General features: G+C 40.4%; 2 protein-coding genes across 2 annotated transcripts; one reads left to right on the top strand and one right to left on the bottom strand.

Moving 5' to 3' along the window:
* The first annotated feature begins 167 nt into the window (after nt 1–167).
* On the top strand, nt 168–15,372 carry lmx1al (LIM homeobox transcription factor 1, alpha-like). The gene is made up of 9 exons (XM_069674833.1): nt 168–211; nt 2,025–2,113; nt 2,832–3,021; nt 13,452–13,684; nt 14,185–14,348; nt 14,497–14,574; nt 14,669–14,789; nt 14,894–15,049; nt 15,215–15,372. Exons 1-9 carry the CDS (start codon nt 168–170, stop codon nt 15,370–15,372), a joined length of 1,233 nt encoding a protein of 410 aa, XP_069530934.1.
* Nucleotides 15,373–16,992: 1,620 nt separating this feature from the next.
* Nucleotides 16,993–19,144, bottom strand: LOC138603146 (coiled-coil-helix-coiled-coil-helix domain-containing protein 5). The gene is made up of 4 exons (XM_069674836.1): nt 19,058–19,144; nt 18,688–18,828; nt 18,446–18,597; nt 16,993–17,653 (listed from the first exon to the last, which is right to left on the bottom strand). Coding segments are annotated over exons 1-4 (324 nt in total). The 5' UTR covers nt 19,060–19,144; the 3' UTR covers nt 16,993–17,624.
* Nucleotides 19,145–19,229: the final 85 nt, after the last annotated feature.

Here is a 19,229-nt window from a genome sequence, read left to right as displayed (position 1 = left end):
CACACGGCTGCCAGAGAAAAGCAGGGGGAGACAATAGAGAATAGTTTGGGTCATCATGGTGTTTGGATTATTACCGTAGGCAACATGCGCTCCGGACTGTGAGATACAGGTGAACAATCTGTAAACGCGTCTGTTCTTCTACTGGCCCAAAGTTCCCGCAGGTTTTCATGTTGCCAACTGAGATTTCAGGAGGAGTGTGTTTCACCTCAAGGTAGGACTCCGCAACTCAAGAACAGGCTGTCAGTGAAGGCAGGCTTGTCATTTCCAAATGATTTTGTGATTGCATCGAAGCCTTTGTGTCTCTTGCACCAATGTTCGCTCAGGTTTAACGTTGTTTTGTGGTTGTTTTTTTTTATAAATGCTCAGGTAAAAAAAAAAAAAAACAGAAGTCACGTTGACCTTGCTACCTGATAAATTATTGTGATGTGATGTTATTATGTGTGATCTTTTCTGTTAATCCAAGATTATGTAGAAGGCAACCGATTTCATCTTTTGGTTCAGAATCAAATAACGGTTCTTTGGAGGTCGCCGGAAGCTCCTCGTGGATGATATTTAATGGTCACTATTTTACATGTTTATCATTAGTTAGCAGCTGTTTTCTGAGTGGAGCGATCACACCTAAAACACGCGGCTCAACTAACTTCAGAGTAAGACGATGGGAAGCCTGACAATTTAAATAAACCCTTATAATAAACAGATTTCTTCTTGTTATGACAATAACTCCTACGCACAAAAGGTGCGTCACGGTGAGCATCTCTAACACCAGATTGATCCAACAGTTGATTCTTCTGATCCTCATATGATATGACAAGAATACTTCTTTTAAGCAGGCTATAGCTCCACAAGACCTGCAGCAAACTTAATCAAATCTATTTAAAGATTTTTATTTTTTACCGTCAGGCTGTTAGTCTCAACGTGTAATTACACGAATACGTCAGTAATGTATTCAACCCGCAATTAGGCAAAACATCAAATCAGATAACATTTACATAATTCATTTGTTTATTTCATTATTAATTTTCTACGGCAATGCGGCCATCCCCTGGTATTTCATTTTATTTTATATTCAGTGGATTTTACGGAATCACTTCCTAAAAGTAAAACTTTTATCACTTTTTAAATTAAAGTCAGGATTCTTTAAAATGTCACAGCAGTAATTAGATAAATAAATGAAAAGTAAATCAATATCCAATTGGAATAATGGCTGTAGCTACAAATAATCTTATTCGGCCACAGCAAGCAAAAGGCTACATGCCGGTAAAAACTGAAGATATTTTTTATTCTTGTTTCCTCTGACAAATTGCATTTCTTTGAATTTATTTTATTTAAAGAGACTTCTGAAATATACAAAATGAATTCAGCGTCTTTTAAAGCTTCAACTGGTAACCTACTGTTTGGTCACTTTGATGAAACATGTGTACAATTTGAAATAACAATCTACAAATAAATCAATAAAAATACTGACCGTATTTTTGGAAAAACACTTTAAAACATTTACATTTATAAAATGTAATAAATTAATATATTTTAAAAAAAAAATCAAATAATAATTTCCAAATAATGTCCAAAATGGTGCTGGGATTATAAAACAATCACATTCTTTAAATAACTTTTTGGTATATTTAAAAATGTTATTCTCTAGAGTTTATTTTCTTTTTTAGTGTTTAGTGATATTTAAAGGCTGACGTGCATTTTTTAAACGTCATATGACCAAATATAAAGTTTATTAAAACAAAAATGAAGATACCATGGACCACACTCACAAGATATGTGTGGTTTTCCATGATTATCCTTTCTGCCTTTAATATCTCGAATTAAATCAAAGCTGCTCATTTGTTGGAGTGTGTGCGTAAATTCTGCCTAATTTTGGTTCTAAATTAAAATCTAGTAAATGCTGGTTATTATAATCTGCGTGCATCGGCTTACACGTTGCCTCACCGACTCCCCGGTTTCCGATGGATTCACTTCAGAGTTTCAGCTCCAACATTAGTTAAGATTTGTTTTTTGTTTTTGTCTTTGTGCAGCGATCACACTGAGGGAAGGAGAGAAGGGATGAAAACAGAGGAAAGCCAGCAGTCCTGTCTGCAGCAGCCTCCATCCTCAACGCCTTTCGGTGAGTTTTACTGACAATTTGTACCAAAAAGGCCCACACGAAAAAAAGATAGCACCAATTATTGCCACTAAAAAAGTTAACAGGATACTTGTGATAAATCTTCTTTTTTTAAACAGACAACAAAATGTTAATATTATTAAAAAAAACATATCAATATCCGGAGAAAATATGCATTAAGCATTATTAAATCACTAATAGCCTACTTATCAGTAGGAATTCACCATCAGTGCACACATGAGTGTTAAAGTGACACCAGAGGAGATGAAAAAATACCCCCCAAATAAGTTGCGCTTGTTACGCTGACTATATAAAAAGTAAATGTAGGCCTATTAGTGTTAAAAAATTACAATAAGACTAAATAAATGTTCCGGGGAAGTTTTGTATCTGGAGGTTAAAAACAGGAACACATATAGTGGGTTACGGCCTCTTAAGTAGACCTACACCTGTCACAGAGTGGATGCCTCTGTGTTGGAGGGGACAGCAGGTGTTCTGTGCCAAATCATGTAAAATAGAGACAACACACATTTATTTTGTAATATACAAAGTATCGGTGAAACAGCATGTTACACACTTCTCTAGTGTTTTACAGATGGCCGTGAGGTGGATGGAGACAATATTTCCTTGAGGGGAGGGGGTCATATTGAAAAGATGCATAAAGACAGTCTTTTAAACATCCTGCCTCTGTGTCTCAATCCACGCACTGATGTGCTCCCTCCAGGTCCGGAGTACAGGGGAGGGGGAGAGCTGTGTGCCGGCTGCGAGTCTCCCATCGCCGACCGCTTCCTGCTGCGCGTGAACGAGCGCTCCTGGCACGAGACCTGCGTCAAGTGCGCCGTGTGTTTGAGTGCGCTCACCGGGACCTGTTACTGCAGGGACCGACTGCTTTACTGCAAGCACGACTATGAGAAGTAAGAACACACACACACGGAAGAGGGGCTAATGGTGCACCTTGTTCCATAGTAGTCGAAAATGCATGACCTCATCATAGCACCTGTTTTTCAGAGTTTATGAAAGTGCACAATTTTGCTTAAAACCACACCTACAGATTTGTTATAATGTTGAAAGAAATCGCTTAATTTGCAGAAGGAATAACTTCTCAAATAGAGTGACGTAGCCTATAGAAACGTTCTTTACGTTAACGTTTAAGTTATTTGCGTAAACCTCCAAAATCTTAAAAAATATATAGGGCTATAATTCAAATGCTAACTGTTTATTTGCAATAGTTTTTAGTGAAGCTACAATTTGTTCGAATCATCAGCAAATCATGTTCCTCAGCCTCCTCATACCCATGTTTACAAGAGGAAGATAAAACCACACATAATTCTGATCTAAAAGACAATATTGGGTTTCCAAAGTGTGTCTCATAATACGGTATTTTTCTTTACTCTGTATTTGCTGGCTGAGCTTTTGTGGCTGTAATTTGATCTAAATATCATCACTCCTTTTTTTTCTTTTTTACCTGGTTGCATTTTAATATGCTTAGACTGTGCCTAACACAACAAGAAATTAAAACCACTAAAACTGATTTTTTTTTAACTGTTTAAATAAAAAAAGGGAGAGAGAAAAAAACCCAGGTAAAAATACTGAACAGAAGGTGACGGGGAATAAGTCAGAGTCAGGGGCTTCACAAGAAGCTTGTCAATATGTTTAACATGGAGGCTTTCTGCCACACTTTAGAGGTTTACCGGTGAATAACACGGTCAAATAACATGTTTTGTTCCCTGAACTAAAATATAAATTTGCTTCATAATATCCAGATAAGCACTTTTGCCCACACCTTATCTGTACAGCTCAGTTCATTCTCCAGGAACAGCTGAATTCAGCAAACACCAAGGCATCGTTTGACTGTTACTGAGGAAATTAATTTACCTGTCAATGTGTTACAAATGGGCCTTTTGTAAGTCACTTTAACCATTGCAAAAAAAAAATCCATGAACTTCACAGAAAACAGCATGAAAAGGAGTATGAAGCTGAAAATGATTAGGAAAGAAAAATTATATAGAAATAGAAAAGAATCTCAGAATCAGAAATACTTTATTTACCCCTGGGGGGAAATTTGGGAGTGCAATACAATAATAAAAATGTATAACTTACCATAATTGCCCTCTAATAAAATATACTTTATATTGCAAATTCATGTTCAATCCCACAAGTCTGTCATTGCAAACAAGAGGAGTTTTCTCCGAAAGCTTTCCTTAAACCGACAAAGCTTCATTTTAAATAGTGGTCAACATCCCCAAAGTGTCTCACTAATGTAATATATATATCTTCTACTTTTCATTTCAACTGTACCAAGACAAAACAAACATTAAATGTGAACATCTGACTGTAAGCAGAAATATCTATACACACTGAAAAAGCATGCAGACAGTGTGTAACTGCATCTACAAGGTTATTTTAAAGGGATTATTGAGGTTTCAAATGATTAATCTGAGCTTGTTATTGTGTCGTCTGCTTTAAGTTAAGAGAAACTTGAGAGTTGTAATAAATATTAAATAACAATTAAATGTATTTGACTGGTGCAGAATCATAATTATGGATTAAAAAGGTCCTTTCTCATAAATTCTCACAGTTAATGTGAAAAGTAAAATGTCCATATGGCTGATAATTGGTCGTATTTGAGGTCGTATATGTGTGTGTGGTGTGTGTGTGTGTGTGTGTGTGTGTGTGTCTTGTTTTGGTTGTTTGGTGTGTACCGGCGGTCAGTGGGCATGCCTGCAGTGGGAGCTCCGGGGAGAGACAGCTGAAGGACGAGCCCCGAGCTTGTTATCATTGTTTTGAAAAGTGTCAGACGGCATCCAGCAGCACAGACGCTCCCACTGTACCTGACATCTGGAGGAGAGAGAGAGGGAGAGAGAGGGAGAGAGAGAGAGGAGAAGGAGAGAGAGAGAAAGAGGGGAGCTGCCCGATGAAAGTCCCATTGTGTGACGTTTATCTGGAAAAATGAGTGGGAAACGTGGAGGCAATAGTTTATCATAAATGAAGCACTGGGTTCATTTTCAGTGATGGAATGAAAAAGCGTATTTGCTCTCGTCGTGTAATGACTGTGATTGTAGATCCAAATTAATAGTCGGCGGCTCATTCACTATGTGTTGATTTAGTCCCCTATACATTGCATATGGATAGTTGCCTTGTTGTGCGAGTCTGTGCCAGACTTGGCACGCAGTGCTGACTGTGACCTTCAGAGGATCAGCAACAATGTCTCCTTGTTTTCCCTGCAGTCTGTCCATCAGTGCCTTACAACACACACACACACACACTCCCCCGTCTACAGCAGGTGTGTGCTTTGTAGCAGATAACCATGTGCAAGAATCTCCAACATGCATAAAAATGTAGAGGGAAATATTAGGAGTTGCTTATTTTTCTTTTAACCCTTTACTTGATGCTTCGTTCTATTTTGGTTCCAGCTGAAACAAGAGGCAGAGGCAAATGAGCGTGATTTCTGCACTGATGGTCAGGTATTGTCTTACTTTTGAAGGATGTGTGTTTGTAATATATACATGCATGTTAAGGCGATATCCTGCCGGCCTTTCCTGCTCACACTTGGCTTTTTTCCATCTCCCCGTCATGCAGTATCTCCAGCCTGTCCAAACATTTTTAATTTATCCTTTTCTTTGATTACATCAGCAGCACACACAGACAGGCACAACTCTCCTCCCTGCCCCTCCATTAGCATACACTAAAGACCATGCAGGCTGTTATGCTGTGCTTGTTTTCTGTAGTTAGTATTCCTCAAAGAAGACGTTGAAAAAGAAATTTGTTTTGTGGAGATATCTCCAATTTAGTTTTTATAATTAATGCATGCTGTTGAGGTAAAAACAAATAAACCCATGTAAATGTCTATCAATTCAAATGAGAGAACAAATCTAATTTTGAAATGTGACCCATCCCCCAGCCCGACTCCTCTGGGATAAATTGCCTTTGAGGCAAAAGTTTATTCAACATTTGCATGATTAATGTTTTCAAAGGATATTTTGCTTTAAAATAATTCTGCATTGATCGCTCCAGTGGTTCAAAAAGACGATATAATGTCGCAACAAGGGTAGGACCTAAGGTTATAATCCACCCAGGGCCGTGCACAGACATTTTTGGGGGCAGGGGCTCAAGCAAAAAAAGGGCACTTGCCCCATGAACATGCACTAATTCCCAACCTGATGTTGTCACACTGCCGGCATCCATAATCACACCTTATATTGTTAACATGGGAACGGTTTATATTCTACTGAACCACATTATTCCACTAAGAAACCACAGATCTGACATGTTTATAAGTAATATTTTGCCTTTCATTGGATAAAGTTGTATTTGCCTCTTCTGGCAGTGTTATTTCCAAATCAAAATTATTTATTGACTAATTGAAAATGTTTTTTTAACAGGAAAAACACACAACTGTGCAACTGTGACATGCCCAAACAATATACACTTTTAAACATCACATTTGAATAAAGTGGCTATAAAGAGAGGGGGTGACAAAGAACATCAAAACCATGCAAAATGTAACTACCTGCTTCAGAGGGTGCTTCCTGCATGATGGAGAAAACGTTGTTTTAATGACGATTAGACTAGATTGACTGCAAGGCTAATAATTAGAAAATTACAGCCAAGTCCTACTGTCCTACATATGTCTTTATGGATGACATAAAAGTAAGTGTTGTAAAAAATAAATAAATAATAATCATAATAATCATAATAATAATTAAGGGCACTTTTTGACTCTGAGGGCACAGGGGCAGGGGCTCAAGCCCCCTTTGGGTCTTATCTGTGCGCATGCCTGCATCCATCCATCCATCCGTTTCCTATACGGCTTATCCTGTTCAGGGTCGCAAGGGGGCTGGAGCCTATCCCAGCTGTCTGAAGTTTATACCCATAATAATGAAGCGCTATATAATTTTAAAGAATATAAGTCGTGAGTTATATTTAAGTTTCATGGCTGAAACGTATTGAAATAAATAAGCGATCACGCTACTGCCAATCATTATCTTTGTAATAAAACAGGAGGTATGCTTTCAATTTAGAGATTCCCTGCTCTCAATCTGTTATGGAAATGAGGGGATTTAGACACAATAAACTGAAGTGCATCTTGTGGATTTTTCTTTTGGATTTATTTTTTGTGTTGAAACCTCAAGAAATTCTCTGGAAGTCCTTCTTGTTATGGACCAGATGTTCAAAAAGAAGCTTTAGAATAAATTTAGTGGCAAGGAAGGACGCCTTCCACACTCTGAATTTCCACGAGCATTGGGTGCAATGCATCACTTGTCAAGGAGCAGGATAATAAAGTCTGAGAAGGTTTTTTTTTCTAAAGATGGGAAAAAAAATTTAATATCATCCTTACTGAAGATAAGACAATAAAACCACCTGAATGCATGCATGCATTCTGGCAACCATGCTCAGCACCCTACACCAACATTTTCCCAGTCATTGCCTTTCTGCACACTTGCTCCACATTAAGGTGTCTTGCCAAACAGAGCAGTATAAGGCCAGTGTTCCCCGGTCAATAGTGCTGAGCCCAGACAGAATGGAGGGTAGTCTGGCTGCGCGGAGCCTGCATGCGAGCTCCCTTGTAAGCCCCATAAAGGCAGCTTCACCCCTGTGAAAAACAGGTCACCAGGGTGGATATTCACTAAACCTTGGCTTTAATACCTCACTCTGTGGGGTGGAGGCCACTGCGTCTACATCTAGGTTTACAAACCGTCTCTTTGCAGACAGAGAGAGGGAGACCCCGCCGCCACAGTTATGGAATCTCCCTCTGCTGACCAGGTAGCTTTATGTGAATCTAACACTGACGCCTGACAGAGTATCCTCTCAAGTTACTCTGCATGTATAAGTGAACTTCTGAGTCTCCCTGCTCTAAAATACTGAGGATGAAAACTACATCTTCTACCCCGGTTCCCCCTTCAGTACCCCCCACCCCACCCGCCATTCCTCTCCCTGTCTCTCTATCCTTTCCCTCGTTCATCACTGTCTGCTTTGTAATATTATTTCTCTATTCCAAACCTCATTTCGCTCTCGTTGAGATTGATGGCAGCCATGACACCAAACAGTTTATCTCCCCGTTTATCCCTTGTTTTCTCTTAATCGCCTCCCTTCCCTCAGCGGCTCTTTGTGTCTCGGGACGGGAATGGGAGGAGGAGGAGGAGGAGGAGGAGGTGGGGAAGGCTGATTGGGTACAGTGCTAATTACCCAGCATTCTGTGGCTGTCCTGTGATGACAGGCCTGACTCTAGGCTGCAGGGAATTACTATTAGAGGGAATTATGCAATGACACATCAGAAAGACAACAGGCCCTTATCCCCATCCCTATAGATTATGGACTCAATGGCATATGATAGAATACTTTTTAAGTCTGAATGCTGAAACTCTGTTTAAACTGTGATTGATGACCTGCTGAAGAGCACATTTTTTGCTTATAGTTTGGGTTTTTTCTTCAGGTTGTTAAACATTAACATCTAAAAGAGAGAGCAGGGGGATGGAGTTTTGTTTGTGGTGCGCACAGCAGTGAATCATTGCATTTAAGAGTTGCCTTATTTTCAAGGAAAGAATGTTACTCGGCTGAGATCAGAAACTCTCATAACCAGGGCAAATGAAACTATCTGCATAGCTAGATTTATTAAGAGGGAAGTGAGGACGTATATGATTTTGTCTTTTAATAATTTCTGTCAGTGTTATTAGTTTGCAAAAGAAAATTTATGGTGTATAGTGAGAGGCTAAATATGACACATGCATGAGGACACTCAGACACTCCTTCCTGCGAAACCTGCAGCTCAAAAGGAAGCAAAGAAAAGTGGGGATGAGGGAGTTTTTGTGTTTTGAAGAAGAGTCAGATTTTATGGTATGAATGAATCAGGGAGGAATTTCAAAGACGGGATACAGAAGGTACAGATGAGGTGTCTAAATTTTTAGGAGAGGACACAGCCGCAGGGACGGGCAGATTTTTGTCTGGGTGCATGTGCATGTGCGAGGAGGGGGTGATATTGCCACTGTTTTTGCATAATGTGAGATGAGACCCCATCATCTTTCCTCCCCCACAACAATTTTATAACAGACAGCTAATAAATGTTTCATGGCAGAACAAGCTGCTCGCCTTGGCTTTATTAAATCTGAGATAATAAAAGCAGAGAGAGGGAGGAAAAAAGAGGGAGAGAATAGGGGGTCGCACCAGAGAGGGAGAGATAGGGAGATCGGCGTAGACTTTTCTCAAATCGACCGGCTGTATCTCCTGTTTCTGGGGCAACGGGTCCCGCTGTCCCCCGCCACCCCCTCCCTGCTGCTTCCCACTCCGCCAGAGACAGACAGGAAATGAGAAACGGGCAGACAGGATATTGCGTTCTGGTGGCCTGGGGATTAACTGTTTTATCTAAACTAACACACACACACACACACAAACACATATATCCTCACACATAGCATTCATTCTTGGTAGCATCAGGTGTAAACCGCACACACTCAGAGACACATATCATGCAGCCCTTGTGCGCCACGCAGGTTTTTTTGTTGCTACTTTTACAGGTACATTACATCTTGTCTTGAATATTACAGGCATCAGTGCTGCTCTCATGTAGGGCTCGTCTCATTACCAGTGTGAAACGATTTACAGTGAGAGTCATGGCATGTAACTGTATAACTGTGAGATTGGCTGAGGGTTTGTGCCTCTAAAGGATGTCTCTCATTCTCCGCAGGCCCTCAGCCGTAAGATAACAGCTATTACGCTGCTTTTACAAATTTGAGAGCATTCAATGAGCAAGAGGACTGTTTATGATGTTCCTTTATTGATGCATGGATGGGGCACAAATGAGAGCATCTGTCAGTGTTTTATTGATGTTTGTACCCAGGCACCTTATCTGTGTTTACACAAACTGTGTATTTTTGTGTTTATGTGTGCATGTGACTGTATATGTACCCATGTGTCTGTGTGCGTGCGTGTGTGTGTGTGTGACTGTACTGAATATATATATATATTTATATACATGTGTGTATCTGTGTGAGTGAGTGTTAGTGAGTGGTGGCAGGGGTAGTGAGTATCGTGGGGAATGCTGGGAGATTTTAATAACACAGAAGCAGTGCAGGGAGATTTAATAAAAGGAGATGATGTGATTACTGAACCCTGGCTCTGAGCCATTTTGCTTCACAGAGCAATATCCGCCGAAAGTGCGCACACACACTCACACACACACATCCACACACACATTTCTAAGAAATGGATACTGATCAGAATACAACTTAAAAAGTAAAAATGTTGCATATCATTTGTTTTTTTGCATCTATCCCATGAATCCTTAAACGTGCCGTTACTTTTAGGGAATGTTTAAGCACACGCACGGTCATTTTGAACACATTACATTTGTTGGAAACAGAAGCAAGCATATAACATGGTTTTGGATAGAAATGCATCTAAAGCTTTACATTCAGAGTCAAAATTAGCAATAATGGTGGCTCTTTGATGAGCTGCAGCTACAATTTGTCCAAGTTAGCTTCTTCTGCGCTCACTTTCATGCAACAGGGGGTACTTGAGAAACCGCGTAGAAGCAAATCTTTACCTGTATAAATATTAATCAGTTATGAAAGCAAGCAGCACAACTGTAATTGCTCTGAGACTTTATGAAATGATTGTGTTGCGGTCCACACAATGCTGGGCTCCTCGGAGCTCCGATGCTAAACAATGCCACATGACACAGCTTAGGGAGAAGACGAGGGTTCTGTTATTCTGTTTGTATACAATAAAGCAAGAAGGAAAGGGCTGATTATAACCACCCAGTACGTACAACACATCATATTTTCTGCCTCCACATTTGATCTCATAATCAGCGAGCTTGTAATAAGCTGTGCCCCCCTAACCCTTCAGAAATCCATAGCACCAAGCAGAAAGTTGCCTGCAGCCAAAGTTCCCGAGGTTTCTGTGCATCACACAAGCTCACAAGCAGACAGTCTTCTGCCGGCTTTGTAATTCTTTGTAATTCTGTACATATGAATATTGCACATCACACTTCATTAAGGGAAAGCCTTCTAAATCCAATGCTAAAGTCCTCTTTAGAATTACGTGTCTGATAGCTGGTCTCAGTTCTATACCTCAGCTGTTTAGATTTACATTTTTGTCGTCTGGAAATTGAAAAAATCATCAATGTTTCATCAGTATCATGCAAACATACAACATATAATTTAGGGAAAGCCTATTGTTTAGCTTAGCCAGGTTTAGCTCAGCCGTGAAAGCGTGCACCCCATGCACAGAGGCTCAGCCCTCGGCCCTTTGCTGCATGTCATCCCCACTCTCTCCCACATTTCTGTCTCTATCCACTTCCTTATGAATAAAGGCAAAAGCCAATAAAAAAATCTTTAAAAACAAACAAAAGAAATCCTTTCCAATGTGACTTAATTAATAAATAATTTCCCCAAAACAGAAACAAATGAGAATAACTTGTAAAAGAATTGGTGTAGATCCTAAATATACCTCGTCACGTGGCTGCTCTATAGCCATCACATCCATAGTGATGTATTGGGAGCTTCACCCTGGTCAGGGCCAGTGTGAGTAATACTTCTATTAGAGGGATTAGACTGATCTACTTACAGACCCCCCTCTGAGGCAGTTGCCCCAAGTTGCCTTCATTTGCCATGTTGAGTAAATTCCTACCGTGCTGTGTACACCCCGATTAGGGAGTGTGGGACTTAACCACCAGCATCATCGGTCTTATGTCAAGCAATCCTGTGACAATTCTCTTCTCTTGTATTTTGTTGACATTGAAAGGAAGCTTTAAAGATGTTTGGATGGAGAGTGAGGCCCGGCAGAGCAGGCTGGGGAGGCTCTCCCTTGCTGAATATGTGTGTTAGACGGCAGGTACTATGGTTAACATGTTATTAGTTACAATGTTTCTTTATTAAAATAGGTTGACCAGCTGTAATTTAAACACAAGGTCCTGTCACAGAAGGTCTTCGCAGGACTGTTAATGAGGACATTTGTGTTTGCTTTATGATGTTAAGTTAGCGACACTGTCATTTGGGGAATTTGGGAAGTGTTTGGCAGATGGATTGAGAAAGATTAGCTGTAGCAGCTGCGTTTGGGACAGAATCACAGATTAGGAGCTCTAATGTGCAGACCTGGCTCCTTCTTTACACTCCAGATTTGGGCAGCAACACCTTCCTATCACTCGGTCAGGGACCGCAACACTTCTGCTTCGTCCTTTCCTCCCCCTGTTCCCTCCCCTCTCCTCCTCCCCTCCCTCCCGACCAGGTTTTTGTTTTGTTGTTTTCCATTTCTTCATCCGCTGCCCCTTTCCCTTTCTTACACCTTAAATCTTCCTGGGTAATAGATATTGTTGTTTAAGCATCTTCTGATTTCATCAGCGTTATTGTGATAGTCGTTGGCTGACTATCTGAAATCAGACTATACTTATTTCGACAAGTGCGTGCGACCTGTGCGTGTGCGTGCATGTGTGTGTGAGAGTCCATGTTTTTGTGTGTCTGTGTGTTTTAGTGTGCATAAGTGAGAGGAGAGAGATTAACCCCATGCTATCCCCAATCCCTGGTTATGAGTTTACAGCGTCTGTCTGGCCATCGCACTGTTTAAACAACAATCTAATTAATCCTGTCTTTATTAGTTTCAGTGAACTGGGGAGGCAGGCTGGGAGGGCGCGAGGGAGAACTGGGAATGCTGGCAGAAAATACTTGGGAGGGAGGGGGAGGAAACCAAGTGCAAGAGCAGGGATTTGAGAGGAATTTAATGGCATAGAGTGAGGCCCTGTGAATGGAAATGGGGATGTGGAGAGATGGTGAGGGAGGAGAGGAATCGAACGGTTAGAACATCTCACAGGAGGAGAGATGGAGGGACAAAAGGAGGAAAGTGGTCATGGGGAAAAGCAATGGACCTGAGAAAGACTCCATATAAGCTTTATTCACGGTGTTAAATAAGTACTTTAAGATTGTGGGTGGGATATGGACTCACCGGAGTTTATCCCATCAAGTAAATCTCAACATTTCAGGTTTTAAAAAAGAAAGTCTCACAACAGGCAGCTCTCTTGTTGTAAGCTAACTACTGCCACCTACTGTAAAGAAGGGGGAAGGAAAATGCAACACAAAAATGCAGACTACTGTTATTTCCCTCAGCAGATGTTCACCTTGTTGCTCTGTGAATTGGGTAATGTTTATACGACCTTTAATTAAGAGACTATGCTAATCTGTATCTCTTTGAGCTGATGGTTAATGTATCAGAGCGCCTTGTCTGTGCCTCCATCTTTAATTACAGTTCAACATCTATTCAAGAGTCTCTCTCTCTGCCCGCCTTGACTCCCATAATGCCACGGTTTTTTTTATCTTGGTATCCTTCACATGCGAGTCTTTCTGTGCACTTCCAGGCTGTTTGTGAGGAAGTGCAGCGCCTGCCTGCAGGTGATTGGACGCTCGGAGCTGATAATGCGCGTGCAAGGCCAGGTGTACCACCTTGGCTGCTTCACCTGCTGTGAGTGTGAACGCCGGCTGCAAAGAGGTGATGAGTTTGTGCTGAAAGAAGGCCAGCTGCTCTGCCGTATGGACTACGAGAAGGAGAGGGAAATGCTTGCAGCTATTAGTCCTACACCAACTGAATCAGGTAAAGTGGGTTTGTGATACGCCTGAAACACAGAGATTAAGTTGCTTTTCTACACACATCTAAGCAAAACTCTTTATACATTCATGCATTTTACATATTTTTCAGCACATTTCATCTCAATCACATTCCTCCACTCCAGACCAGGGAGCAGTTCCTGAAGATCAAATGGGGGTTAAAGTGGCAATGTGTAAATTACATTAAAAAAAAATGCTTCATAATGGCAGATTGCTTGAAAAAACAAATTACATTTTAGATATATAGCAGTGGTAATGACTCCATTTCCGAAATACAGCTTGATTTGTCATCCGCCTAATCTGGCAAAAGGAATTCTGGGAGTTTTCTTAGAGTTCAACCTCCAGTGACCTGGAACATGATGGAATCAAACATATCTTTTTCCTAACTTCTGAGATGTTTTCGCTAACAGTCACATCAGATTCAAATACACGTACGTCTCCTGCCGGGCTGCTCTGACTGCTTTATTGTCTGCTTCCCTTATTCAGTGAAAAGTGAGGATGAGGAGGGTGGAGGCGGCTCCGGTGGGGGGAAAGGTGGTGACGAGGGCAAGGAGCACAAGCGTTCAAAACGACCACGCACCATCTTGACCACACAGCAGCGCCGTGCCTTCAAGGCCTCCTTTGAAGTGTCCGCTAAGCCTTGCCGTAAGGTGGGTGGACTATGTTGACTTATTCACCACATAAATATCCTTTCCTTAGAAACCTGGGCATTATTTTCAGCCTGAATAACAATCTATCTTCAGCTATGTTTAACATTTTAAACTGCATTTCAACACCAATGAAAACTCTAACCTGTAGGTGAGAGAGACACTGGCTGCTGAGACTGGGCTGACAGTGCGCGTTGTGCAGGTGTGGTTTCAAAACCAAAGAGCCAAGGTTAGATCTTACATATTTCCTGAGGACGTTTTCTGTTTCACTTACAATACACACAGAAAAACTCATTCAGGCAGCGTGTGTTTTTCTGCCTCAGATGAAAAAGATTGCTCGCCGACAGCAGCAACAGCAGCAGCAGCAGCAGGAACAGGAGCAGCTGGGAGGGACCCGGAGAGGACCAAGCAGAGGAGGCCGCCAGAGTAATGATGACAGTGAGGGTAAAAGCGCAACGTGTTAATCACAATAGCAGGAGTCATTGTGGTAAATTCAGAATATAAGCTATAAAATGGTTATAACTAAAGGGATTCTCATCTCTGCACAGATGGCTCTAGTACACATGGCATGGATGGGATACTGGGCTATCCCTCTCTGCCACGTCAGCAGCTTCTCGCTCTGGACCCAAACATCTATGGCGGAGAGCCGTTTCGACACGGGCTAACACCGCCACAGCTCAGCAGCGAGCAGCTCCACTCCTATGGTGAGACAGGAGGACAAAGCTGCAAGTTTAAAAGAAAACATATCTTACCCCCCAAAAAGTAGCACTTATCTCATATTCTGTTTATGTCTATGTATCTGTGCTCTCTGTGATAATTATAGACCGTTCCACTTTAGCTGTAAACACTTTTGCTCTTTTTCACCGCAGACTCAGAGACAGTGTTCCATGACCTGGACAGCGACGGTAGCCTCGGTCACCTTGGAGACTGCCTCTTAGCAACAGGAGATGGCAGTCTCCTGGCAGGGCGAGTGGGAAACCCCATTGACCGCCTCTACTCCATGCAGAACTCCTACTTCACCTCCTGACCCTTATAAACTATCACCCTTCCCCTCCTGTTTCACCTTTCACCTCAGAGATGCAGCTAATGGAGTCTGTCCATCACCATGCCTGTGGGACCACTCACCACGAGAATGCCGACACCCAAACACACTTCTGAGCTTTTATCGCAGGCTAAAATCATCACAAGTCAGGCAAAGTAACAATAAACATTTGCAGCAGATTAGCATAATGTTTCCATGACCATTCCTCGATGAGAATCACATGCTGGAAATACAGACACTGTAAATGTCCAAGATATGTAAAAGGACCTCAATTTCTCCTGTTGTATTTATGTAATGTTCAACTCATTTCATGGCACTTTCCGACAAAAAAAGACAATTAAAAGACACTTATCAAACATTAATATATACAGTATATCATGAATTACAAATAATAATTGATTGTTGCAAGTGAATTCCTCAATCAAGTTACATGTATTTAGACGTCTCGGCAGATCTTTAAGCAGCTGAGGGTCTAACTCAAAATAGTATTTTGCTTAATTTTTTGTTGACAGGACTAGTGATTAGTTATTGTGCGTGAAAGACTGCAGCGTATACAATACTGTATATGGATTGGAGTACTTTTTGCTCTCAGGTTAGTGTGTATGTTTATATTACCTGAGCTACAGCTCAGGATATTGTGCTGGAAAGGATTACAATTGAACTTGCCCAATGACTCCAAGAAGATGGATTGCAAAGAGAAAAAAATCTCTGCATTTAAAATGAGAATTTCAAAGTACATTCTTAGTTTTTGATAATGCATGACATTTAAAGTATGGACCAAAAAATGTAATTTTCTTTAGCATTTAGTCAACACTACAGGGTATTTTAAAGAGCCTTAAGCGGAAACAGGGTTGTTATTATTACATAAATCTTTCCTTCTCTTTTATAATTTAACATCAAGAAGTTGTGCAGTAAACGACCAATACAAATGCCCAAAAGTTAGGACACTGCGTACATGACGATGTACTCAAAATGTATATGTGAGTATGACTGTGTAACAGGTAATTGTAGTCACCTTCTGTAAAAATTTCCTTATCAAACATCTCAAATTAGATGTTGTTAGGTAGATATTTTGTACCTTCTTCTGTGATAATCTGCAAATATTTAAACTGTAGCATGATATTTATGTGTCCCAAGGTAGGTCTAAAGGAATAGCCTCTAAACTGAAGTCGGATAGCAAGTGTTGCAGAAAACATCAGGAGAGGACTCACGATGAGGTGCAGAATAAAATAGGATTAGGGTGATACACGTTTCATTTAGGTGCCAGTGATCGGCTACAGCTTGTGAAATCCTTTCATGGCATTCTGTTTAACTCTAATCCTTGACTCATTGTATTTTTACAGTGATATTTTTGTGAATGTAACTTATTTGTGAGGTATTAGGCAAGTTCCTATCTTACTTTTTTGTTCAGTGACTGCTAGGTGATGTGCTTTGAATGTAATGTTGCTGTATCTTCAATACAATCTGCGGTTTCATCTTTGGAGTGCGCTTGTCTTATTGTCCTAAATATTATGAATTACGACGCAGTTCTCACTTTCTCATCTGGTATACACCAAAGATATTACACTTGAATGAAAGGAGTCCTTTTCCGATCATTACCTCCTTCAAAGCTTTAATAATTGAACCAGAAAAGGTCTGTTCTGCTTAGTGGTCACAGGGCTCATAACTCAACATCCTCCCTCTCTTTCTCAGTAGTCTTGCTGATTAGAAGTGGAGTGCCTCCTCCTTCTCTTGCTTTTCTTCCCAGACTCCCTATTTCTCAGTCATTGACTAGTCAGGAGAAACTGTGTAGGAGGAATACATTGAAATTTAATGTTTGACTCTGACTCAGACCTGGAGAGGGCAAGGCCGGGAGGGTAAGACATACACGACAGTAAAGGATGACTACACTGGATGAGTAGCACAAGTCTGATGTCAATTTTAATGAGACTCTTCAATAACCATTAGAATAAAAACAGACATCTTTGCATGCAGGCAATTATAAATGCTATTTTTAAATGGAGCAGTAATGAAATACTATCTACACTAACTCCTATCTAACTCACAGTTCTGGTGCAGTCATCTCCAACATCTCTGTTGAAGTGAGATAAATTGTTACATAAAGTTGCACAGAGGTAAACAGAAAAATAAACAGTCACTGTATGTACAATAACATGGCTGCGACACATGTGAAACCAGCTCATCAGTGCTGCTGAGGAGATGGAAGAAATCTGCAGATGATGGTAGATGTCTGAATCTTATGATGGTTGAGGCACGGGATTTGTATCTGGGAAAAGAACAAGAATTTATTGATATGTTGAGTATTAGTTAAAGCTCCCAAAGATGATTCAGTATTAGTCACGTTCTTTATATGTCATAACTCATGGGATTTCTGAAAATGTATTTATTTGTATTTGTTTATTAGTCAGGGAAAATTTAATAGAAAATGTAACAGGTTATTTTAACATGATAGAGAAGTTTTGCAGAAAACATTTCTAGCCAAGACTATATTTTTTAACTTATAAATGCTCTTAACATATAATCATTACCTAAAGAATATTAGTTTGCACATTATAGATTCTGACATTGTACAGAACTTACAATATTTAAATCACATCACAATAATTTTACACATATTGCTTAAGTGTATATCTACTAGTGTGTATTATCCCTTATCTATGGCAGTGTATACTGTATGTATCTGTGCATAATGTAAATAGGTGTCTGTGTTTGTGTTCCTGCATGCACTTAGTATGTGTTTATGTTTTCTATTTGTGTCTGTTCCTCTATCTGTGTTTACATGTTTGTATGCAGGTGTGCTTACAGGGCATGATCAGTGATCAATGATTGCAAGTATGGTTTGTTTCAACCAGTGATTTGTACATGAAAGGGATGCCAAGTGGAAGACTTCTGCAAGTCTGAACAACCATCATGCACTAACCATATGTTGTTATAAAATACACATCCCCTGCCTATTAATAATCTACACATTCCTATCTCTTACACTTTAATCACTTCCGTTCACATATGTTTATATGTGACCTTGAGCCGTGTATGGCCAATCCCAGCATGAACTTACCCACTCCACTGAGGTCCACTGTTTCTGCACAGCCCAGAAAGCGAGCTACATGTGCTGAGCAGGAGGTAGGTTTGTCCTGGTTTTCTCTGAGACAACGCTCAAACTCCACAAACTGCTTGGAACAGTCCTGTCTGATTTTCTGTATCACTGGGCTATCACAAAAACAAACAAAAACACAGGTTACAATTAATTGTGGATGGAACAGTAAAATGTGCAGTTAATGTACAAGTGTGCTGCCTTACTGTGATGATGTGCACTGTGCAACCTTGATCTTCAGTTCATGACACTTTTCTTGCCATGTTGATGGGTTGGAGGCCACACATGACCCATATGCCTCCATTTCTTTGTGGCAATACTTTGCCGTGATATCCATAGCAGCCTGCCTGAAAGGTATCAAATGCATGTAAATCAGTTGGTGATTGTATACGAATCCAATGAGTCAGCGATAATCGCCGTGATCAACTTGCGAAATGATTGGCAAACGTACTAAAGCAGTTGTTTAAACCTGATTGAAGAAGAAGCATGTCATATATAGTCTATTTCTACTTCTCTACCTAGACTAGAGGACATAGTAAATATAATGTTGGTAAAATGAATCTATAAATGTCTTACATGGTCTTATTATAGGATTGTCTCAATGAAGAAGCTGATCCATCAAGGTTATAGCACCAATAGCTATTTTTCCATGTGGAACCATGTCTGTACGACAACTACGCTGTACACACCCACTACTGTCTGATTGGATGACAAAACACTATTGTGAATTTGTTCTCTGATGTTATTG

This window comes from Semicossyphus pulcher, unplaced genomic scaffold (genome assembly GCF_022749685.1).
Source record: "Semicossyphus pulcher isolate SPU_LCO1_2020_fin unplaced genomic scaffold, fSemPul1.0.p SCAF_23, whole genome shotgun sequence".
In the NCBI taxonomy this organism is placed as follows: domain Eukaryota; kingdom Metazoa; phylum Chordata; class Actinopteri; order Labriformes; family Labridae; genus Semicossyphus; species Semicossyphus pulcher.
Note: the sequence above shows the minus strand (reverse complement) of the source record. Positions and strands in the feature narration are given on the sequence as shown.